Source organism: Centropristis striata, chromosome 24 (genome assembly GCF_030273125.1).
Source record: "Centropristis striata isolate RG_2023a ecotype Rhode Island chromosome 24, C.striata_1.0, whole genome shotgun sequence".
Taxonomy (NCBI): Eukaryota; Metazoa; Chordata; class Actinopteri; order Perciformes; family Serranidae; genus Centropristis; species Centropristis striata.
Window position 1 is genome coordinate 22,596,927 of NC_081540.1, and position 25,224 is coordinate 22,622,150.

Here is a 25,224-nt window from a genome sequence, read left to right on the forward strand (position 1 = left end):
GACCCTATACCATTAGGACTTTCCTATCAAACATATTGCATACTTAGTGGAACAGTAGTGCATTTACAAGATTAAATTGTACCACCTGGGTCTTCTTCTTTGTTGTGCATTTGAGTCCGAGACTTTATGTAAACATGAATGAAGCATCTCTACTTCCTCTGACTATATAAAAAAAAATGAAGCCAAAATATCCTTGATATGGGCGCTGCCATTTTGCACACTTGGAACCATAGTCTGCAAAGTGGTAACTGGCATTTGGAGCCAAGGTATCAAGGTCCCGCCCATACAGTCACCCAACCAATCAAAAGTAAATCTCAATTTCACACCCACTTTTTATAGCAATTAAATATAACCAAACTTACAAGGAAAAATTGTTATGTTGTCTTAAACTTGATAACCAAATCTGATAATTTGCTGATCCTTTTTGGGGAATATATTCAATTGAAAACTGTACAAAGACAATATGTTTTATGTTCAAACTTGTTTTTTTTTGCAAGAATACACTTTTTATATACATTTACACAACATTTAAACAACAAATTTTTTTTAAATTGGGGTTGTACATCTCTGGATAGAACTATCTAAAAATGACAGAATTTATCTGGAAAATATTTGACATGTACTGTGATTTTTTAGTTCCCATCTTCGTACAAGTAGTGGGCAGGGTTTATGACCTTTACTGCAGCCAGCCACCAGGGGGCAGTCCCAATGTTTCTGCTTCACTTATGTCAGCCATCTTTATCTACAATCATAATTTTGGTAGGCAGTCAAGGACTTTAATGACCAATCCATTAACACACACTTAATACTCAATTTCCACATCACAGTTCACAAATCAGAATGCATTACATGCGTCATTTAACTTCTATGCAGATGACATGCTTGTATTATAAGATGTCAGAGACTCAGAGAGATCCTTATATCTTTCTCTTTCTTGCTGTTTTCTTGTGTTTGGATGGCTACTGTAGGGGCTAATGAGCTGCCGGCCTTTGTTGTTCTGCACAGAGGCTATTTGAAGTGTTGCTGTCACACAGCTTTGATTAGCCCCGTTTTGATAACAGCTTCTGCATTCGCTTACAAGTGACAGATCCGAGGGATAGTGCTGGGAGAGTCAAAGGAGATCCCGCCTTGTAAACACCAGTGATGAACCTGTAGCTCAGCAATGTTTCATTTAGTGGGACCTCCTCTTGTTTTTATTTTTGCTTGCATTTATCTTTCTCCTTCCGCTCATCCCTCTATTCAGCACCCTTTCTCATTATTTGTAATCCACTCATCTTTGATTTTCTGCTCATTTTTTTTTACCATCATCTTCCTCCAATCTTTCCTTTCTTTTCTGTCCTTTCCCACTCTCACAATATTTTCAATCTCCTTTTCTCTTCTCCTACAGTGGAAGTGGTATTTCTTTGTTGATCTTGAAGCAGCGTTGGATCTCCTCGCTTCAATTTCAGTCACTGGACGAGATCAGCGCCGGAAACGTCTACATCTTCAACAACAGTCGCCTTTGCTTCTACAACACCGTCAACTGGACGTCGCTCTTTCGGACGCCGAGCCAAAAAGTTCTCATCCGCAACAACCGAGATCCAAAAGAATGCGGTAATTAGTTTCTATGCGTACATTTGTGCATTCTGGGGGTAGTTTAAGAAATGTTGCAGTATCTTTAGATAGACATACGTATATAAGGGCTAAGAGTAAGGGTAAAAAATCAATTTCGGCACAATTGGCTAAAAACACTTGTACTAATAATCTTTTATGGGTGAAAAAAAAAAATATGCCACCAGTCAAAAGAAATGTTTTCAATGTAGTTATTTTAGCATTAGATTTTTTTAGAGGATTTAGATTTAGATGAGGATGCATGTATGTGATTGCACCTGGGACTCATGCAGCGAAAAGCTGTTACTACCAGAGAAAACTCAGGGACATCTCAAATTGCTTTATTGTGCACTTCTTCACAATTGAAAAAAGAACATTGGGCTAATCGAGAAGAACTTCATCGTTTTTGTCCCATACCAGATGAGATTAGCACAAAGTGGGCATGTCTGTCAAGATGAGCCTCGTGGGGACCCATTTTTATTCAGAGATGTTGTGGTCAACAGGGACTCCTTTGAAAATGATCATGCTGGTTTCCCCTCACCAAATGGATTGGTACCAATTCCTTTGGCCTTCCTTCAATCCTTGGGAGGGGAAGAGCTCTAACAAGTTACTATTGTATTATGTAACACTGTAATATCGAGAGAAAAAAAAGTATTAAGACATGCCCACTTTGTGCTAATCTCATGTGGTATGGGGCAAAAACGATGAAGTTCTTCTCGTGCAGCACACGTGCTATTTCAACCTTTTCCAAAATGGTGTATTTTTGAATATTATTGCATACTGGGGGCCCTCAAAGGCCTTGGGATTGCATAAATCGGGTACGACCAGAAAGCTGAGACTCTTGTAGATTAGCCCAATGTTTTTTTTCCACAATGTGGCTGTGTGCATTTCTATTTTCATTTGATAATGTTTTGGCTCACTGGCCTTCTTCAAGGTCAACATTCAATAATTAATAAATGCACTGAAGCCTTTAAACAACTCTTAAAAGTAACAGTAGACAACACTGATGCCTACCCCCATATACTGCATATCTTAATTCACATCCAGTGGTAACCAAACACCTATTAAGTTGTTCATGTTCTCTTATTTTCTTTCCAATTAGCCCTCTAATTACCTCCAAACTTAGATTCCCGACATCTCTCTGCAAATCCAACTCCCCCCGAGCTTTACACACTGACATGCCCGTTTCCAAGGCGACTGTGTCACTGGCGTTTCTCGCTCCTTGGCCATGAAAGCCCTTATTCAGCTCCCTGCGAGGAAAGTGCTTAATGCGTCATGCACAGAGGTGGATTAAGCTCACTGTGAGCTGCAGGGAAGTGGACACCTGATGGAAGGATGAATAGCCTACATGTGGTTTCAGCCGCAGATGGTGGAAACTGACCACATAGTGTTGCTCAATAAGAGACCGGGAGGTATAATACTGGAGTAAAAATATCACCATGGTTTTCTAATTAATTGCAAATAGTAGTATTATCTCTAAGAAAACATTTTTCTTTGATTTCTTTGATGTAGTGTGTTTTTGCAGCATGTGCGAGCAAAGCTTGTGGTTAGAAGGAAAAGAAAACAAAAACCTGGACCACCATAGTTTTTCTTGTCCCTGCCAGGCCGCGGTTGATATCATTAGCCAGTTAATGAGTGCTGTGTGTGTGTTAGAGATCGATCGATGGGGCCCTACACAGGCCTCTTCATTAGGCTCAACCCCCTGTCTACCATTGACCGTTTGGCTGTTGACAAAGGTTCACCCCCCCACCGGGCGACACTCCCGGGGATGTGGGTGTCACTCACCGGATGGGGGACACGCCGAGTCCGATGAAGAGCATCGATTGTTGTGGCTCGACTGGAAAAAAAAGGGCTTAGGGTCCTGGTTGGGGCTGTCTTTAATGGCCGAGGTGTGGGGAATACCAATGCTTACTCACACAGCTGTGCGGCCCTCAGCTAGATCACAAATGCCCACTCACAAATGTGAACACACACTTCTAGTCTATGAACAATACATATTATCAATGAATCCAGAGCAACTTATACACTATATCATGGCAGCTGTGGCCCAGTTGGTAGAACGGATTGCCCACCAATCAGAGGGTTGGTGGTTCGATCCCTGACCATTGCAGCCTACATGTCGAAGTATCCTTGAGCAAGATATTGAACCTCAATTTGCTCCCGATGCTGCGTTCATCGTTGTGAGAGAATGACTTCCCAATGGTGGCAGGTGGCACCGTTTAGGGTAGCCTCTGCCACCAGTATGAATGTGTGTGTGAACGGGTGAATGAGCGCAGTCTGTAGTGTAAATTGCTTTGAGTGGTCGCAAAGCGACTAGAAAAGCGATATATAAGTGCAGGTCCATTTACCATTTACCATGCTTCCAGAATGCTTGAATTGCATTTTTGGCATGGGTGTGTATCTGCGGGCTACATTAGTGTATTTTTTTCTATTAATTTATTTCTGTTCTTTCTTTCCACAGCTCAGCAACGAATGGTGTGCGATCAGATGTGTTCTGACGACGGATGCTGGGGCCCGGGGCCCGACCAATGTCTTTCCTGCCGATATTTCAGACGGGGTCGCACCTGTGTGGAGTCCTGCAACCTTTTTGACGGGTGAGTAGTCCATTTATTGGGAATCTATTTTCCTTTGTGAGCAAAAACCTCAGGTTTTTTTGCACTTAGCTCGCTTCGGCTGAATAATTCTTGGTTTAGAAGCTTTTATTGGTGATTTTTATCAGCTGAAAGTGCCTCTCCAGCTGTTAGAGTCATGTCCCGGCGGTAGTGGTGGCAGATGGGTCAATCACACCCTGGACTTTGACCCAGGAGACCAGTGTTCATGTCCTATGTGAAACCAAGAATCAATGTTGATATTTGGAGTCAACCTTTGTCACTGCATCCAATGGTGTGTGGAGTATTACTTTAAAGCCAAACACTGTTGGGCACTATGAGAAAAAATAACATGTTTTTTAACTGTAAAGCATAGAAACCCAACTCAAAATTAGCCCAAAAGATCCCATTTGATGCATTCCTCAGAAATGTTTTGTCCAGGTGTATGCTGACACAAATCTCTCAACCAGACCCAAAAATGAGCATTTTCCTGAATGTCACATCATTATGGTTTCAGGAGACTGCATTAATTCCCTTGCAAACAGCCATACATGACAAGCAGAGGAAATAAAATCAATTTAAACAGCTTTGATGCATGAGAATGAAGTCAAAGCATTCTCAAGGGCTCTGGAGGAGGAGAGTCTAATTGCAGATTGGCATGAATGTAATGAGATGAACCAATAAGGAATTCCACTCTGTGAACAGTTAAAGGAACATTTGGCTGCGTGTTTCAACCATAGTGCAAAATCAATTTGAATATATTGTTGAAGTATTATATTTTATTACAAATTGCCCATTTCAGCTGACAGATGAGAGTGTGTACTGCTCTGAGCTGTGAAATGACTGACATTTGCGACAAAGGCCCTTTGAGTGTCCTCACAATTCCACTGATGTTCTATGTTCAGTGTGAATAATTGCATTCAGGTCATTGTCTTACGCCGCCAAGAGGCACATCAAAAAGATCACTGCCAACTCACCTGGGGAGAAACACTTCTTTGTAGCCGTAGTTGCCAGTCTTTTGTGCTACTCTTGAATGAACGAAGAGATGTTGTGAATCACAACACTTGAAAGCATCCATCTAAAATAAGACCGTACCGGCAGCGTCTGCCACAAGATAAATATGACTTTCTTGCAAGCGGTGATGTCAAGCCTGTGTTCTCCCCAGGGGAAGAGGAGAGAGTGCATGTGTGTGTGAGCGAGAGGGTGTATGAGAGCGAGCAACCCTCGGTCATGTTGACTTGTTGCCGGTCCTTTTTTCCCGGCACCGTTTGTGGGAGGGAGGCTTTGAAGTTGCCGGGAAAAACAGCTCATAGCGAAGGCTTTGAAGAAGACTGGTGAGGATGAGGCGCGTGGCAGGGAGCTGCTGAAGCACACTTGTTTCATATACTGTAAATACAGTCAGCCACTGTGATGCATTGTGAGTAGCATTCGACTGGCCCACTTCTTGCTTTGGCCCGAACTGTGGATTCAAAATGTCTATAGCCTAAAGGTTTTTACCTGGTGTTAAGAAGTCACCACCTGCCAGGCACCATGTATCTTTTGGCAGATAAAGGGAATCTTTCTAGAGATTGAAACCTTGGATAACCTGTGTTTTTCCCTCCCAGTGACTACCCAGAGTATATTTTTTACAATGTGAATAAGACTTCTGCTGCGTTCAAATGGGGTCATGTTTACCATTTCACGGAGGGAATAGATACAGCATAGGAGTTGGAACCCCATTCATTCTTATGAAAGTTTCCAAGTGGTGCAGCAAGCCAAAAAAGTGTATAAAATTACCCAGATCTTCTGCATCTATGGAACCCATAGTGAAAGTGCAATAGAGACTTTTGTCTTTTGTATCATAAAATAAATATATCATAATATAAGTCAATGGGAAAAGGTATGTTTGGGCCCAATGGCATCACATGATGGACCCGGAAGTTGTAATTACACAGTTCAGCCACTGCAGAAATGCTATTCATAACCTCAGAAGTTTAAAATGTCTTTTTCAGTGGATGGGATTTTAATATATTGTAATTTTTGTTACAATTTTTGGTAACACTTTATATTAAGGTACACGTATTCAACATTAATTCGATGCTTATTAGCATGCAGATTAGTATGATCAAGATGTCACTTTAGTATGGGGAACATATTCTAAGTAACAAAGACTTAATTTAGAGTTATTTGGACTCTATTTACACTTGTAGTTTTGTGTTTTGTTATGTAAGAACAGACCATATTCATTGAGTGTTATTAAGGTAGAGTCACTATTCTTGTGGTACTACCACCTTATAAAGTCCAAACAAAGCAAAGGATATTGAGAACTACATTACTTACTATTAATAAGCAATAAATCTGAGGTAATCGAGTGAATTAACTCTTTCTTTAAGGCTTACTGGATGTATAATAAGGTATAAGGTCCATGCAGAACAAGGCATTAATAAGTACTTAATAATGACTAATTAAGAGCGAATATGTTACAAATTTGCATTCTAATAAGCAACTAATTAATGTTGAATACGTTTACCTTAATATAAAGTGTTACCCAATTTTTTCCTAATTTTAAGCATGAAGAAAATGCTAATATTCTCTACAGCCTCATCTATTTTCCCATTACCACTCACTAGCTTACCAAATTGTTAACTGTCTTAATGCCGCCAATAACGCCATTTTTTTTTTTGCATCGAGACTGTTGCCATTAAAAGGTGCAGTAGGCGATTCTGGAGTGGCCTTTCCAGGTGGTCAAAGACTGAATCTTTGGGTTGGTAGTCGGAAAGAACTACCAACTCAAAATGTCAATATTTGATGACCTGGGAATGACACTCAACGATCAACTATCTACCTCCAGAATCCCATCCTGCACCTTTTAAGGACTTGAACGCTCACAAATTCTCTTTAAAATCAGCAAACAACAGGAAATATGAAGAAGAAAGTGGTGGAGACATTAAAGTGTTCCTAGAAATCAAAGTTTCAATGTTTAGAACAGCATCTTGCTGCTATCTTGGGTTCCCTTTTGTCATTCCCATTGCATTACAACGAGGATCCATCAGAAAAAAAAGTACAAGCCTGTTCTGTTACACGAGATACAACGCTTGGTGCCGTAACTGTCAGTGGTGATAAAATGGTAAACTTTATCTCAAGATTTATGAATGGTGGCTGCTGCATGTCTAAGTATAATATCGCCCTAATCTAGTACAGACAGACTATTTCAGTTTATTCCTTTTTTCAACAAGACAGTAAAAACAGACATTGCCTCAGCACAGATAGCTGGGTATGAACTTTAAATGTCTGTCCTCCATGATTGAATTGTTCTGGAACTGATTGAATTGATTGAATTCAAGTGTTGAAATCTAGTCTAGTAACACTTTTGGGTGTGATATTTGTTCCTATCAGCATTTGTCAAGTTTCAGAATAATTTGATAAGAGTTTATCCCATTTATTTTCTATGGGACACATTTAATTGCCTCACACAATTATGTCAAGTTTTATTGCTGAAAAATGTCGGTAGAGAATACATGCAGAATACTGCATTTTTTTTAATTATATAACCCCAGGTTGATTCTCTGATACAGACAAAAATGCAATCTAAATTATTGGAGAAAAAGTTTATTTACACAATGTTAATGAGGCAAGCTGCTTGGAGCGTCGACCATTGTGTTTCGTGACAGTATGGTATCATCTGCATAGAGCCGTATATAAAAGTCTAATGAATGATTGTGGGTTTAGTTACTGCATATGGGCCTCTACTGTATACCACATAGATTGATTTAATATCTGTTTTTGCTCTGAATTTATTTTATTGGACTGTATATCTCTACAGAACTTAGTGTTAGCTCATTAAATATGTTTCCAGGTTGGTGATTTTGATTCCTCAGCTCACCCTCGTTATATGTCTCCATTCTTAATGAGGAAAGGCACTAATTCCCTTTAGTTTATACGTCTGTTGAATAATACAAAGGAGGAGCAGAGGAGTGCGAGAGGGGAGAAGAAAATGTCTGAGATGGTGCCCACTGGGGTTGGTGGAGGAGGGAGGAAGCGGATTAGGGAGGCGTTGAAAGTGTTTAATTAAAAAAGTTGCTCTGGTGGGTTGGCCATGCTCTGGTTTGCTGGAGGTTCGGAGGTCTGAATAGTAGCCACAGTCCTGCTTAAATTCCTGCTAAAACAGGGCTAATCCCCCATCAGGCCATCCCCCAATGGGGCCTTGGCGCACACTTCCAGCCGTGAAGGGGGCCAATCAGGAGGAACGGCTTTCACGGAATGGAAATGACCCTGGAGAGCACCGCTGCCGAGGTCTTTGTCTCTCAACCATTCTCCTTCGTGTATTTTTTTCTTCTTCAACCAACAAAAGAGATATCTCTCCACTGCCTGGGCCCTTTTCTAAAGGATTCCCCTGGACAGAGCTTCCAGGAGAGAAATCTAATTTATTTTGGAACAAGGGAAAGAAAGACGAGGGGGAAATGTAAAGAGAGCAATGGGAGTTTCCCTTTGAGTCCACTGAAAATATTATGAATAAAAGGACACTCTGTGATACTGTATGTTTGGATGTTTGAGTGCAATGAACGCGGCGAACCATTAGGACCATTAAAAAATGCCGTGACATTAAGGTACTGCAAAAGGGAAATGTAGTATTTCATCTAGACTTTTTATCGCCCTGTAACTCGGGAGTGTCAAAATGTCTCTTTTCTTTTTTGTAGCTTTTAGAACTAGCAAGTCTAAAATGTTTTCATCTAATATTCACCACATGAAAATGCATAAAACACACATACCCGCAGGAGATCCGAATGTCTCAGTGCAAGATCACATAAAAACAGCTCACAGGGCGGATTCTTGTTGAATCTTTATTCCACCCTAGTAGCAACACATGCAAATACAAACAAAACACACACAAACACAGAGTCTCTCTCATTATCTCACCACTGTGAGAAAGGGGCTTGTTTGTAACTGGGTGAATCCTCCTCTGAGGATGTCTGTCCTCTGCATCAGCTGATCGATCCCTCTGATGTGAAAAGTGTTTTTGATCGGCTGCGGTTGTTATTGACAGCCGCCATCCTCCGCTCGCCAGAGACGCCGCACTTCAAAAAAACCGAGATAATGCGGGGAATCTGACACAAACAAAGGGAGAAATTTATAGATCGGGTGCATGCACACACACATACGAGGATTCAACAGTGTGGCCTGAGGCACTGTGCAGCTCCTGTTGGTGTAATTGGAGTGTATAAACCCAATATTGAGCTCTATTGTTTGCCTCTATTCCTTTCGAAGTCTAAGTGGAAAAACAAAGCCATCATCAACTACACGCATTGCTTTAACCGGCTAAATAAAGAAGCTGGTAGAGCTCCTACCAGTTGCACAAACTGCAATGATTCTTAGATTTGATTAGAAGATGAAAAGCTTATTTCTCATGCTTGCCTGCTTTAAGGTTTTTTCTCCCTCCGTACCTCCCCAGTCACCCTACCCAAGGCCAAGTCTACCCATGCCCCCTCCCTCGGCCTCTCCAGCCATCCTTCCCTTTTCTTATTCCCTCCCATCAGCTCAACTCTCACTACCTCCTCCCTCCACGCATCCCCTCGTGTTTGCCCATGATTTAAAAAGCTGTTCATTATTCATGGACCTTCTCTGTTAGCATATTGACCATACTAAGCCTTTAACTTGATCAAATAGTCTCAGGCAGCGAGCTGCCCCGCGTGCCCCTTTACCAGAGGGCACTCCAGCAGTCAGTGCAAGTAGGAATCGAGGAGATTGGCATGAGTAAATGAAGCTTTAACCTTGCTTTTTTTATGCTGTATCACATGTTGGTTTAAAATCAAAAGGCTGATATGTACAGCTTGTGCTCATACACACACAGCATACTTCAAAATCCTCCCTCTGCAGGCTCTTAATCAATATTTCAATGTGGGTACGCGCTCAAATCTATAATACATGCACCTCTATCTCGATTTCCCTATCTCCATCAGGGATATGCGTGAATTTGCCAATGGATCTCTGTGCCTGGAGTGTGATAGCCAGTGTGAGAAGATGGATGGGAACGCCATGACATGTCTTGGCCAGGTAAGACACTCCTGAATCCACTTCAGACACCCTCAAACTTACTTAATAATACTTTCTAAAGGTAGACTTTTTCACATTTAGATTAAAACCACTCCTCTCATTTTTCTGTTCAAGATAGTCCCATATCTTGTGCGTGCTAAAGTGGATTTCCAACTTATTTTGTGGGACTCTATCTGTTGTGCACACAGGATTTTAGAAGATATAAGTGCTGTGTTTGCAAAGGTGAATGGTAGGTTAATGGGAGGAATGATAAACTACTGTGGCTACTTTAGGAGGCATGCTTTTGGCAAGCACACGAACACACACTCAAAACAGCAAAATGAGATTAGTTTTTGACCTTCCCGTAAAGTCACTTTTAGAGTCTAGGATGTGATCAAACCACATCTCTCCAAAATGCTAGAATTTCACTTTAATATGTCAGTAGAGATACATATGCACAGAAGCACACAAAAAAAACATCTTAAAAAAAAGAAGAGCCACATTGTTGCACTGGTTGACATCTTCTGATATTAGGATAAACTCATATACTGTAATATATTTTGAGTTAAATGTACTTACACTGTCCTGGTGCAACAAATCCTGTCACATTTACTCACTGTGGCCTCATTTTCACTGTAATAGGCCTATATAGTAGGTACTGCACCTCTAAACAGCACAGTCATGGCTATAAGTAGGGCATATCACTTAATGACTTTCGTGCAGATAACTTATTAGCTAATAGTAATGAGTGAACAGTTAAAATGATTGGCCTAAAGTAATGTTTACGATTGAAAGAGTTAGCTAAAAAAAACTAGGGGTCATCTCTATGTTTCCAAGGTCCTATGTTCCCAGTTTTTCCCAAAAAGGGCCCTATGTTCCCCTGTAGCAATACATACCGGGGAGCATAGGACCCTTTTTTCTGAAAAAGTAACATACCGACAACATAGAACCCTTTTTGAGATAAATAGCTGAGATAGTTACTTAAAGGTAGTCAATAACAGTTGAAATAGTTAGCCAAAAGGTTTAGTTTATGATTAAGAGTAAGCTAAAAGTAATGGATAAATAGCTGAAATAGTTAGCTGAAGGTTATTGAATAAACAGTTGAAACAATTAGCCAAAGGTAGCAAATGGTTAACGATTGAATTATCTGGATAAACAGTTAAAATAGTTAGCTCACACAAAAGTAAAGTAAAGGATAAAAGTAAAAGTAATGGATAAATTGTTAAAAAAAATAGTTAGCTAATGCTAAACGTAATGGATAAACTGTTGAAATAGTTAGCTCACACTAAAAGCAATGGATACATTGTTAAAAAGAGTTAGCTAATGCTGAAAGTCATGGTTAAGCAGTTTAAATAGTTAGCTCACACTCAAATTAATGGACAAATTATTAAAAATTAGTTGAAATAGTTAGCTCACACTCAAATTAATGGATAAACAGTTGAAATAATTAGCTCAGACTAAAAGTAATGGATAAATTGTTAAAAAAAATAGTTAGCTAATGCTAAAAGTAATGGATAAACAGTTGAAATAGTTAGCTCACACTCAAATTAATGGACAAATTATTAAAAATTAGTTGAAATAGTTAGCTCACACTAAAATGAATGGATAAATTGTTAAAAAATAGTTGAAATAGTTAGATCACACTGAAAGTAATGGATATTTTGTTAAAAAATAGTTAGCTAATGCTAACAGTAATGGATAAACAGTTGAAATAGTTAGCTCACACTAAAATGAATGGATAAATTATAAAGAAAAAGTTAGCTAATGCAAGAAGTAATGGATACACAGTTGAAATAGTTAGCTAAAATGATGGTTGCAAAGTGATGGTTTGCAATTGAAACATTCCGTTCACCCCAAGTATGATTGTTGAGCAAACACATCTAAGTCTTAAGAGTTCAGTCATAGGAAAATTTTTTGTACGTACATTTGGACTTGATACAGAGGTATGTGAAAATGTGTGTAAACCTTGGGAACCACTGCGTGAGGTATCGTGAACCAAATCTACCATACCACCACACGTAATCGTACATTTGTAGTGTTACATTAAAGAAAGTTGCATCGAATTTGCCGCATGACTTATTTTGTGGAATTTAGTCGTTGTGTGAGTAACCTTTTATGACTGTCCCTGAAGAGAGAGAGACAGAGAGGGAGAGAGAGAATAGGAGATGAAGAGGGAGAGACTCCTCAAGGATGCACAGAGCGACTGACTTTGAGATGCTGGTCACAGTTGAGTAGTAAATAACACCGGAGTCAATCATCCACAGGCTCTACACACACAAATACACATGCACAGGGCACACACCAATGCATTCAGACATCTGTATGCGCCCGCACACACGTGCTTACACACAAACATGAAAACTGAGAATAATGTTTATTGATGGCATGTGTCTCAGTGTGTCAGAGTGTGAGAAGCTGTCCATCAGGTCACTCTGGTCGTCATTAGCAACAGAGCGCGGCGGCAAAACTCCCAGCGCCAACAGCGCGTCTCCACAACAACTATCGCACACACATCTTTGTACGATTGTAAGTTCAAACACTGCTATTGCGCGTTAGTCAACAACGCTTCAAACACAAGTGTTAAGACACACCAAATAGGTTTTTTCACACACGTACACACCACTATCCATCTTACTTATTCATGATCCTGCTGCTCAGTTACCGCTTGTCATCTCCTCCATCACATCCAATGTGCCGTACTTTGACATGACCTGATTCCTTATGCATTTTGCCAATTTCAACAGAGGTGCATGCGGAATACACTCTTGTCAATTTTCCTGAACACATTATAAATCACTGAATGGAATTCATGTGGGTCCTGCTGGCGACATTAGCCGTGGTAGGAAGTGAGCAAATTGACATGATTCGCCATGAATTTGATTCTGTTCAATTCCATTCTTTCCTCTCATACATTCATCTATACCTCCATTCTGTCTTCTTGCTTCATCCCATTCCCTGTAACTTTATTTCCCCCATCTCTTTGCCCATTATTTTGTCCTACATTCCTTTCCCTGTGTTGACTCTTTCCATCGTACTAATCCCTTTACTCTTTTCTTTATTCATCCCTTGTCCGACACCTCCCCCTGCACCCATCCTCTCATCTCCCTCTTCTTGTTCTGCTCTTCCTCTCAGGGCCCGGACCAGTGCGTAAAATGCCTCCACTTCAAAGATGGCCCCAACTGTGTGGAGAAGTGCCCTGATGGGTTGCAAGGGGCCAACAGTTTCATCTTCAAGTACGCCAAGGCCAACAACGAGTGTCATCCCTGCCATGCCAACTGCACCCAGGGGTAAGAGAAGGGTGATACATAAAGATGCGTGTCTAAAAATTATTGCATCTCTTTCAAGTGTTTGCTCGCCTTCGTACTTTTCCGAGCGTCCTCTGGCTTCGGTGCTTTTATGCTGTTAAAAGCATCGTGGAGACATACTGCTTGGGACCTGTGTGGCTCCCTCCCAAAGAGAAAGAGACGGAGAGAAGATGACTTAATCTTGCGGTTTCTAGATTCCCCCCGACCTGTAGCTGGCTTTCCAGTCAGGGGCAGAATTCATTGACACTTGAGGCCATGTGCAGTACAGAGCAGATGAAGTATGAATGAAGAGACGGGCGCAGTGAGACTACGGCTAGAGGGGATATCAGCCATGGGGGGGATGTGCAGCATGAAAATGTAAGATAAGGAAGACAGAGGTTGCAAGTGAAGGAGTAGGTGGAAGAGGGGCCCGAGGTTCCGTAGAAAAGTATTATGTAATAGTATATGTTTTGCTCGACATCCAAACACAGGAAGTCAAAAAATCACAACATCTGCTGGAGGAAAAGTCGACCCAGGAGCTCTATGTGGGCATCAGATTATTAAAAAAGAATCCGCAGCATTATACTGCATATGCACAGGAGATCCAGAGGGTCCAGATTTACCTCATTATTGTTATTGTAGCTACAGGACAGAGATGGCTGTGTATGTGTGTGTGCATACACCAAAATAATAAAAAAGAAAACAGGCTGTACTTGCTGTGAAAAAAAAAAAAACACAATAAGGTTTTATAGCCAGTTTGGAACTTTAGATTGAGTTGAATCCAGTTGGATTGGCAAAAGGAACATTTTGCTTTTAATTGGATGAAAAGATTAACACAATTACAGCTACAGCTACATGCTAATTAGCTTAGCTTAGCATAAAGACTGGAAACAGCTAGCTTGGCTCTATCCCAAAGTTTTAAACTCTACCAACACCTCCTAAACACCCCGGCCTGTACCCACCGGGTAAATTTGCACGCAGAAATACTTTTTCAAGAATATAGTTTTTGAAGTATTTGCAGAGAAGTACTTTGCATTTTGGGGCCATTTTTTTCACTGGTATGTAAAGGCCTTAGTGCTAAAACTGTTTTTTTTCCAGATGTTTCCATATAATCAGCTATATCAGAACTTTATGAAAAGTCATGAAGTCACAAAAACATGACTCAGCCATAGACTGTATGGGACCCAGATTTACTGAACTCAGGCTGATCAGATGATCAGCTGGAGAGGTGACAGGAAGTCAATCATCCACAACGTTACATAAAAACAATAAACAACAGACCAGAGTTGGTGGATAACCCTAAGCCTAACCCACTGATGGGACATGGTGCATTCAGGTGCACCTCGTGAAGCGGTGTCTAATGGCGTCCAATCTAAACCCAATTATATTCCCAAACTTGTTCCATGAATCTTTTGTTGCAAGTCTTTCTTGTACGTCGAGTGAACAATTGGTGACCAAATACTCTCCAGCACTGAAACTATCGTTGTTTTGTTCCTTTTTTAAGAAAAAAACCCTACAAAATACCTGAGGGCTTCTCACCTTTCCTAAACATAAAATCAAGACACTTGGTGCGTAAAATGACCCCTACTGACTTCCTAGAGGGAACACAGCTTTATGCTAAGCTAGGCTAACTGACTCCTTGCTTTATCTTTATATTTAATGGACGGACATGAAAGACGTGTTGATTTTCCTACAACAAAAAAGTGTATTTCTCAAACAGTTCACCATTTTAGAAGTTGACCTCCAGATTCCGGACAGCTTATCCGCAAAACATAGGGCCATAGAGACGGAAAAACAAACTGTAAATAAACTCTGAGCTTAGCCGCTAACCGGCTGTGTTTCTTGTCTCTCAATAAACAAAAACACTTTAATGCCAAAGGAGGATGAAGAGCACGGAGCGAGGCTGTGGATACAAAGAATATGTACCTTCTTCACATATACGGGTTTACCTATTCATCCTCTCAAGCTTGTCTTTTGAAAACAGCGTGGCAGTGACTTTGAACTTTAGCCTTGGCCTTTTATTTTTCCACTAAACCTAGGAGCGTACCATCATGGAAGCAGTAGGGGGGGTTGGTCTGGGTAGAGCAGAGACGGGTGGGTGAGGTCTCTCCAAACAAAGTTAGAGCGCTGAAACCTAGCAACAGAGCCGGAGATATGATCTGAGGTGGAATGGGACTTATTGTACCGTCTCTCACGTAGCAGGAGGTCATTTTATTTTACCGCAGCTACCCTGTTAGTGTTGATATCATCACTGCAGGAGCCTTTCGGTGGGGTGAAGAAGAGGGAAAGAATGAGAAAAGAGAGCAGAATAGATGTGAATATGATGGATAGATGTGTTACAGACAGCTTTCACTCACACATATATACATAAACGCCCGTTCCCGACTATGTGAATCTGTCACAGGCATGACAACACCTCCATCACGCCTTGTCATCTTATCCTGCCCTCCAGTCACATGCTGCTCTGGATTTACACCATGTCAGAAGCCAAAATGAGACATTACAGTGGTCAAAGGTCAGAGTCGGGAACAGAGCAGCACCTTTAAAGAGGCAGTATCATGTTAAAAGACCCTTAAACAGGGTAGATTAAACAAGAAGCCTCATTATCCTGCCTCAAAGGGTTTTCAAACACCATGGGGGGCGTGAGGGGAGATGTGAGGCGCAGAAACAGTGTGAGGATTTCTTAAAACAGCAAGAAGTGAGTTACGGTAGTGAGGCTAGCTGATGTGGCGTGCTAATCAGAATCAGAACGGATCAGAAAGCCCTTATTGTCATCGCACAGGGTAGTACAATGAAATATCCCATCAACCCGTCCAAAATGTATAGAAAACACACAAACTATATGACAGAGATGGATAGGACAGGAAGACAGAGATGAAGAGAAAAAATACAGCACAACATGATGGGAGGAAAGGAGGAAAAAACAATGAAAAAAAACCTCAGCAACATCAGCATAATACACTTCACAAACATTAACAGACTTACAACGCAGCGGTTTGAGCTGTAGCCGTGGCTGTCACACATGACATTGTCTGACTTCTTTAAAAAACTTAATTTAATTCAGTATAACTTACACTTTGGCTAAATAGTCTTTACTTCTTAGAAAGGTTTTCTACGGAAGCCCTGAGAGGCAAGATGATTTTATTTAATTTTTATTTTTTTTTAAACCTAACAACCACTTAACCTCTGACCTAGGTAGCATGCTTCAAAACAACAGCTGTTTTGTGTACAATTCCGAAATAGTTGGGATGTTGTCTAAAGCATTCGTTGAAAAATATCTTATCTTATCTTTTGTGACATATGTATATTCACTTAAAAAACTGTACAAAAACAATTCTTTAATTTCTTTATGTATTTCTTTATTTTCAACTGATGTACTTTCAGTTGTCTCTTAGTCACATACTAAGAAACTAACTAGATGTTAGTTTTGAAATAAAGACTCTTGCATGCATTTAGGCCTTCCCTATATTAAGTTATGCTTTACCAGAAAAAAAAATCATTGGCCTTAAGAAAGTTAAAACATTAAGAATAATTGGTTCCATGAAACTAATCCTATCAGTATCAAAATATCACATGAGATTGAATAAAAAAGAAATTGTTATTTTTAACCATGTATAAGGCTCAAATGTCAAAACGTGTAAATAAAAAAAAAAAAAAAGTCCTTAAATGTGAAATGTCAGTGCTATCAAACATCTGTAGTAAAAGTTTATACATTTACAAGTGGGATATTTACTGTAGTATTTTATGTAAATAAAAAATTTAAAAAATAATGTGAAGACCAGGGAACCAGATGTGTAAAACTTTTAGCTAATTTTCTGTTTTTTGTGTGTGAACTTAACAGATTTAAGAGCAAAACTTTTCACACACAAAAACAGTGAATGCAATAAAAAAAAAGAATTATTTCAAGTAAAATCTATTTGTGATTAAAATGTATTATTGCACATCCAAAAGTTTTGCTTCCTGTTGAACTGAATCTTGTAGGCGGGACTTACGTTGAACAATGTAAGACAGGTCTCTATTGGCCGGTCTTGATCAAAGTGACAGTTTATCAGCATCCATTGTTAATACGCTGGAGAGAGAGAGAGGTTTGTAGTCCATGGCGCGGGAGTGATGAGGCCAAGCTGTCATTTCAATCGAGGCTGGCCAATAGAGACGTGTCTTTCATCTTCAAGCGTAAGTCCCGCCCACAAGATTCAGCTGAACGGCAAACAATAAATCTTTAATTATGAACTTGCAATAAAACATTTATGTTTGCAGTGCCGATGTATTTGTGATTGCAGAATTCTGTTTGATTACATAATAGAGACACAAAAGTAACCCCACAGGTTTTAAGACTCATTCAATAGATAGAAGATACAACTATTATAAATAAGCAACACTGTCTTACTAAGAGAAGAATATGCTGTTCCTGCCCCATGATGTTTATTGTCAGACAACTCCTTTGTTCTCCCGGAAGGAAAATATGTGCCTCATGTACACACACACACACACACACACACACTCAAATGCGCATCCACGCACACACAACATTGGCTGCAGACACTGATTGCTCGCTAATTAGCTATTTGGTGCACCATTTAATTGACAACGAAGCGACTTTGGAGGAGCCACAGTTGTCACCGATTTAATTCCAAAGTTAGCCTGCTCTCCTAATTTGCTGTGTAATTTGTTGTGTCTTGTGTGCTCGTGCAGCTCCCACGCACGCACACACACAAACACACACACATACACACACACACACACAGAGGAGCATTCAAAAACCATTCTCCTGTGTCTATCCTGCTGTTCAAAGTCCTCCACTCAAGGAGCTAGAATTAATGAGCAGCGAACAGTCTGCTCTAATCACTTCCTGCTTACCTAATGCTAAAAAACTCGTCTTGTCACTGATCGGCGCAGTGTCCGCACTATGTTCTAGTGGTTTTGATGGTTGAGATAGTAAGACAAAAAGATTTCTTGTATGTTGAAAGAAGGGATGTTGAATCAGAGAAAAGCGTCTGAATTTAGCTGAAACAAACTATAAACTGACTCTTCTCTCATACAAGAAGTCATGTGATCCATTGTTAATATAAAAAAAATGATTAAAGCAGCTTTAAGGGTTTAATGGTATTTCAAATTGTTGCAAAAATGTAAGAATGATAGTAGAAAACATACGTCTTCTCTTACTCCCAGTGCAAAAATGAAGCTCAAATATTCAGGATACGCGCGCTGCCATCTTGCAATGGTCCCGCCCACCTGTCCGACCAATCACAAGTTAATCACTGATGTTAATCCTGATGTTGCACCCTCTTGCATACTCTATTTTGAGTATATGCTAATATATTGGGACTGTTTTGGCAGTCATCCAGACACAGTTCCAGAGCAGGCAATGAAATTCGCTGTGTGATTTATGTGCTATCTATGGTAGAAACCTTATATATATATTTAAGGGTTTTATGACTATTAAAATTGTTGCAGAAATGCAATAATGATAGTCGAAAACATATGGATGATGTATCTCTACTTCGTTCCAGTGTACAAAAATGAAGCTCAAATATCCAGGATACGCGAGCTGCCATCTTGCAAAGGTCCCGCCCACCTGTCCGACCAATCACGAGTTAATCACTGATGTTAATCCTGATGTTGCTCCCTTTTTATAGCATCAAATGACTAACTGGAACCATGCATTGAGATTTTCCTGCATATCATCACCCTCATTGTCCTGAACTCTATTCAGAAAACGACCGTTTGAAAAGTTTGTTCCTTGTCGACTCCATTATCAAACAGCAGACCTGAAAAAGCAGTAATTCAGACTTTTTACACATCAGCATCATGGTGTAGATAACTTGGCCTACTTCTCAGCCACTGAATGCAATTAAAGCAAAGTAGAATTACTTTATTTTGAGTATATACTGATGTATTAGGACTGTACTGGCAGGCATCCAGACACAGTTCCAGAGAACCGATGAAATTCACTGTGTGATTTATATGCAATCTATGGATGTTAGCAGCTGTGATGGGAATGTTTTACACCCATTACACCCTGAGAAGGCTGACATCCTAGAATATATTCTTCTATATCCACTTCTATAGACTATATGCATTTATTATTGATTGTGAATGGGAGTTTGGCTGTTAATTTCCTAAAAGTTTTACAGTATACTTGAAATGACTCCAAAATGCAGAAATTATTTCTCATCCCTTCTGAATATCCAACATGGTCTCACAGGAATGCGTGGAATAGCCACGGATTCGCTTAACTCAAAATCCGTGGAATAGCCACGGAGTCACTCAAATTTCCGTGAAACTGACACGGATTTGGCTACAATGCAAGTTAATGCCAGTCATATCCCGTGGCTATTCCAACATACAAAGTGATTATGTACATTCACTGAGTGAATATTTAGAAAATAAAACCTATATTTCTCGCTAGAAATGTGATCAAAATCCATTTTTATCCAGAAACTAAGTCAAAATATTGATTTTTCACTAAAAATGAGAGAACTGTCGGCCATGTTTTTTGTTCTGACCGCCGGGACCTTGAAAGTCACGTGACTTGGAACAAACCAATAGGAACAAATATCCATGGAATAGCCACGGGATATGACTGGCATTAACTTGCATTGTAGCCAAATCCATGTCAGTTTCACGGAAATTTGAGTGATTCCGTGGCTATTCCACGGATTTTGAGTTAAGCGAATCCGTGGCTATTTCACAGATTCCTGTGAGACCAGGTTCCAACATCACATCACGTGAAACAAACAAGAAGGATGCTTTCCCACCCAAACGTGTCTCCCTGTCATATTGACGAGTGGTCATCCGTGCTCGTGGATTCAATTTTCCACAGGTTCCTGCCCACTGACAGCTGATTGACGTGGGAGAAAGACAACAGGAGGTTTACTCATAACCTGTCCCTGATTTAATGGATGATCTCTCTTGGTTTGTGTGCCCTGCAGGTGCGTCGGGCCAAGACTCCAAGATTGTGTCGGGATGATGGACAGGTAAGGGGATCACAGGATACATCTGTAATGTGGCTTTGGGAGACCACCATCAGATCCTGCCACTACTCGTTAAAGTTTTTTTCATGATGCTCATTAAAAACAGTGCAATGAGTTTTGCATGTTCTAATTGATGGACGGTTAAGGAAGGTTTTTTTGTCTGGATGTTGTGGTGTAATTTGTGCCACTGTTAGGGTTTAATATGTCTAATTAGGATTGAAATGACTAAAATAATTTCAACTCTTAAAGGGATGCTGCCTTCCAGTTTTTTTTTAAAATGAGGTCATATGAGGTACCCCAATCAGATTTTCTGCTTGTTTATATTAATAAAATATTCATATTATCCTTGTTCCAAGTCATGTCACAAGCCATTACATAAAGACATAGTTTATACGTCTATAATGCATTAAAATATACCTAGAATGTGTTATTATATGTTTACAGCACTGTACAGTTATAGTTATAACCATTCATGAATATATATGCATTATGATAGGGATTTTAATGCATTAAAACTATAATAATTATAACACGCCTATGTCTTCATGTGAGCAGCAATTATTAAGTGATACTTGACCTTATAAGTCATTATAAAATGCTTTATAATGTCGTAGTATTTTTGCTATTAAGCATTATGAATATTTATGGGTACTTATATAGTACTAAACGGAGAGTCTATGTATAATGGATTATAGCCATGGGCTCAATAGATAGATTAAATGCTATATTTAGACTATTTTTACCACTTAACCTTGCCATCAGACAGCCATTTGGGATGGCTGTGGCTCAGTCGGTAGATCGGTCACATACTGGTTGGAAGGTCTAACTGCAGTAACTACATTTTTGGTAAAAATTGAGTTATAACTAAAAATCAACTCCTTGATGTCTGGATTATTATAAACCACAAAATTCAACTCAAAACCAAACAGTAATTGCACTTACCACGGTCTGCTTTGGATATTTATACTAATTTAAACATAAAAATAATATAAATTATAAGTTTATTTGAAAGGGAAATTATTATCTAGATAGTGATGAAGTAAAATAGTGAGATAAAATGATATTAAGACTAAAATATAACATTTCTTTATAATATTAAGTCTAAGATATGCAAATCTTTGAATAGAGTTGTTAAACACTTTAGATACACTGATAACAAAATAAATTTCAAAATGTTTATTCACTAAAAACAAAATATAAAAGCTGAATGAAGACAACATTGATGTGACTGCACTCTGTTTGTGCATTATTATTAGAACCTTTTACAGCAATGCAGTAACTACGTTTTTGGGGTCAAAGGTCAAATAAATCATGATGATTTTTGAGCATAAAAATTACATCATATGTAAAGCACTTTGGATAAAAGCGCTATATAAGTGAAGTCTATATACCATTTACGACGGGGAGCTGAAGCCGATATATCCATCTATGCTCTCTTCAAAACCACCAGACTCCATTGTGAAAATAACACATTTTTGCATTTTTGAATTGCTAGTCTTCCACTGCCTCAGTCAGTTTTTTTTGTGGCTTCGGTGACCCGAACTTACTGGCAGTGGTAGACCAGGAACTAAAAGCAGAAAGGAGTAGGTTTTGAAGAGAGCATAGATAACGGCTTAATTTCCTTATTTGAGGTCACTAATATACAATTTCCAGCATCCTGCTGTTGACAGATGCTGCTGCTTCTCTAAACTGGTACCACCAGCTGTAATAAAATGCATATGTATATATAGTCATGGAAATTTTTTTTAGACCACCCTTGTTGTCTCATTGTTTTCTTGTTTATTTAATGCTGGGTACAACTAAAGAGAGTTTAATTTAAGAGCTGATATCTAGACATTTTCCATGGTTTTCTTGATAATGATTTTGCTTATTATCAAGAAAACCATGAAGAATGGCCAGATATCAGCTCTTAAATGAAACTCTTATGAGCTATTTTTGTTGTTATCATTATATTTATCCAAACAAATGTACCTTTAGTTGTACCAAGCAGTCGATGAAATAAAAATGAACAAGAGGAATTGAAGAAAACAATGGTCTAATCATTTTTTCCATGACTGTATATCACATACAATTACTGTTCAAAAACCTCCAAGTTAACCCTTTAAGTTTTGTTACACGACTTGGTCTTGTTCCAAAATGCAGCTCAGGTTACTACGCCACTATACTACATCTAGCACTACCAGTTATAAAGCTATGTCTACTTCTATTATAATAATATAAACAAGCATAAAATAAAAAGCAGCCGTGTACAGTTAAAAAAAAAAGTATTTTGTGAACAGCCGCACAACCTAAATACCCTGAAGACACAACAACAACTCTATTAAAACACCCATAAAAACAAGTGATCTTTCCAGCAAGAGCAAATTCAAAAGAGTGACAAACTCATTAGAATTTAACCAAAGCAGCAAACCCATAAAAGGAGGTCTCGAGCTCCTTTTAAAGAGAAATTAGACCTTTTTTATTTTCCTCTGGCAGGCTTCTGCTGAGTCTCTATTTCCAGAGTTCTTTTGCTCTTGCAGTGGCATTATTCCCCCGTCTCATCTGGTGACCCCCATGTCGCTGGTTCTGCTGTAAACCCTTTCCTCCTAATTGGAAAGTCCTTCCTTTGTCTCTCACCTAGTGCTGTCTCGCTCTTTTTTCTTCTTCTTCTTCTGTTTTATTTTTGGTTTTTCCCTCCTTGTCTTTAACCCTCTCCCTCACCTCCAAATATGGTTCTTCCTATTGTTGTTGTTTCTCCTTGTCTCTCTCCTTTCCCTCTATTTAATCCATTCCAAACCGCTGCATTACTATTCACAGCATGGCTGTATATCTCATTATGTCGAAACCCCGCGGCCTCTTTGTAAATTTCAAGCTCCCCCTTCTTTGGGTTTGTCACAATCGATATGGCAAAAGCTGCGGCACCGTGCTCCACCATAGCTCCATGCTACATGAGTCTTCCATTAGCCGCTAATGGCCTTTACAGCTAATAGAGTTTTGGACTTCAAGTATCGAGAAGAAGAGGGTGTTACAGATTAGTTTGTGCTATGTGGTTGTGTTTTAAAAAATAATAATAAGAGGGCACTAAGGATTCTAGTGAGAAGGTGAAAATGGAAAACGTGAAGGATAAGGAAAAGAGAGCAACAGGAGGACATAATTGAGTGGTGGCATAAGACACAAGAGCAAGAGGTATGTAAATGGCAAAAGCATTAGTGCTACCATTAGTGTAGAAAAATAGCTTTTATCTTCCAACCTTAAGGCTTCACTTTCACTTAATTCCTCTCAGAAAATTCTGAGGGAACATTTGAAGGATTAGCACTTCAAAATTGTTTTCTTATTTGGATTTGTGTAGATAATGAATTAGGCAATTAATATTAATTACATCACATAACTGGAAAATAAGTGCACCCAGTAGAGTGCGGACATTGTCCAGCACAGAACCCCATCTAAAAAAATAAACGTTTTAAAAGTAATTTGCTTGTTATCTTGCAGACAGACCAAAAAAAAGCATGAATTCAGAGTCAAAATCAGTTTTTTCGGGGCGGTTATACAGCTGTCTTAGTGCTATACTGGCAGTCATCCAGACACAGTTCCTTTAGAAGGTGATGAAATTCACTGAGATTTATTTAATCCAGACGTCACTTCTGCCAGGTATAAAACAGCAATAGTGATTATTTCGGCCACGATTAATGATGGGAAAAAACATTAATGTGATGTTGTTTACACTTGGTGCCCCGTGCGAGTAACAAATCTAAGGATGGTCCAGTTCAGTACTAGAGATCCGTTGTGGATGATGTCGAAGTTGTTTTTTATTTGGATATATGTAGATAATGAACTATGCGATTAATGTTAATTACATAAAATAACTGGAAAATAAGTGCACCCAGTAGATTGCAGAAATTGTCCAGCACAGAACTCCATTCACAAAACAAACGTTTTAAAAATAATTTGCTTGTCGTCTTGCAAGCAGACCAAATAAAGCATGAATTCAGATGTTTTGCATATAGCCTTGATAATGCAAGTATTTCAGCATACTTTCCATCAATGTATGTAATAAAATCATAGCAAAATCTGTTTTTTGGGGGTTTATACAGCTGTGTTAGTGCTATACTGGCAGTCATCCAGACACAGTTCCTTTAGAAGGTGATGAAATTCACTGAGATATATTTAATCCAGACGTCACTTCTGCCAGGTATAAAACAGCAATAGTGATTATTTTGGCCACGATTGACGGAAAAAAATATCAATGTGATGTTGTTTACACTTGGTGCCCCGTGCGAGTAACAAATCTAAGGAGGGTTCAGTAGGAGAGATCAGTTGCGGATGATGTGGAAGTTTGGGCAAATACAGCAATTGTTGTTATTATCTTCCTCTTCTTCTGTCTTTGTTTTATAGTTTGTTCCATTATTGTCTTTTATTGATTGCAGACTGAAATAAACTTCATATTTGATATGAGTATATAAAAGAGCGAGATGACTGACTGACTATAAGCACACGCTGTAGCTTCTCCACCACCCGGTAATAAGAGCACATACCCTCAAAGCCTTTTTCTTCTGACCTGTGAAAATGGAAGCATCTCTCACCTGGAAATAGCTGTGTGCTTTCGTGCAAAATAAGAGGAAAGATGGGGAGGGGTGAAAATGGAGAGAGCAGAAAGGAGTTGAGGAGGAGGAAGAACCCTGTAGAAAGCTGTATAAACTTTTCCAAACAGTGGTGTTAAAGGGATAGTGCAGTTTTTTTAGAGTTATCTATGCTTGTCAAATACCAAAGCCTGGATAACAGCTAACTTCAGTGTAATACCCT

The 25,224-nt window shown here is 39.3% G+C and overlaps 1 protein-coding gene across 3 annotated transcripts in view; it reads left to right on the plus strand.

Moving 5' to 3' along the window:
* Positions 1 to 25,224, plus strand: part of LOC131962694 (receptor tyrosine-protein kinase erbB-4-like) — a 429,169-nt gene that overhangs the window by 302,828 nt on the left and 101,117 nt on the right. For all 3 annotated transcript variants that reach the window (XM_059327691.1, XM_059327690.1, XM_059327689.1), the window contains exons 12-16: positions 1,388 to 1,593; positions 4,052 to 4,184; positions 10,115 to 10,208; positions 13,320 to 13,474; positions 20,404 to 20,448. In XM_059327691.1, coding sequence (XP_059183674.1) covers positions 1,388 to 1,593; positions 4,052 to 4,184; positions 10,115 to 10,208; positions 13,320 to 13,474; positions 20,404 to 20,448 — 633 coding nt within the window. The remainder of the gene's footprint in view (positions 1 to 1,387; positions 1,594 to 4,051; positions 4,185 to 10,114; positions 10,209 to 13,319; positions 13,475 to 20,403; positions 20,449 to 25,224) is intronic.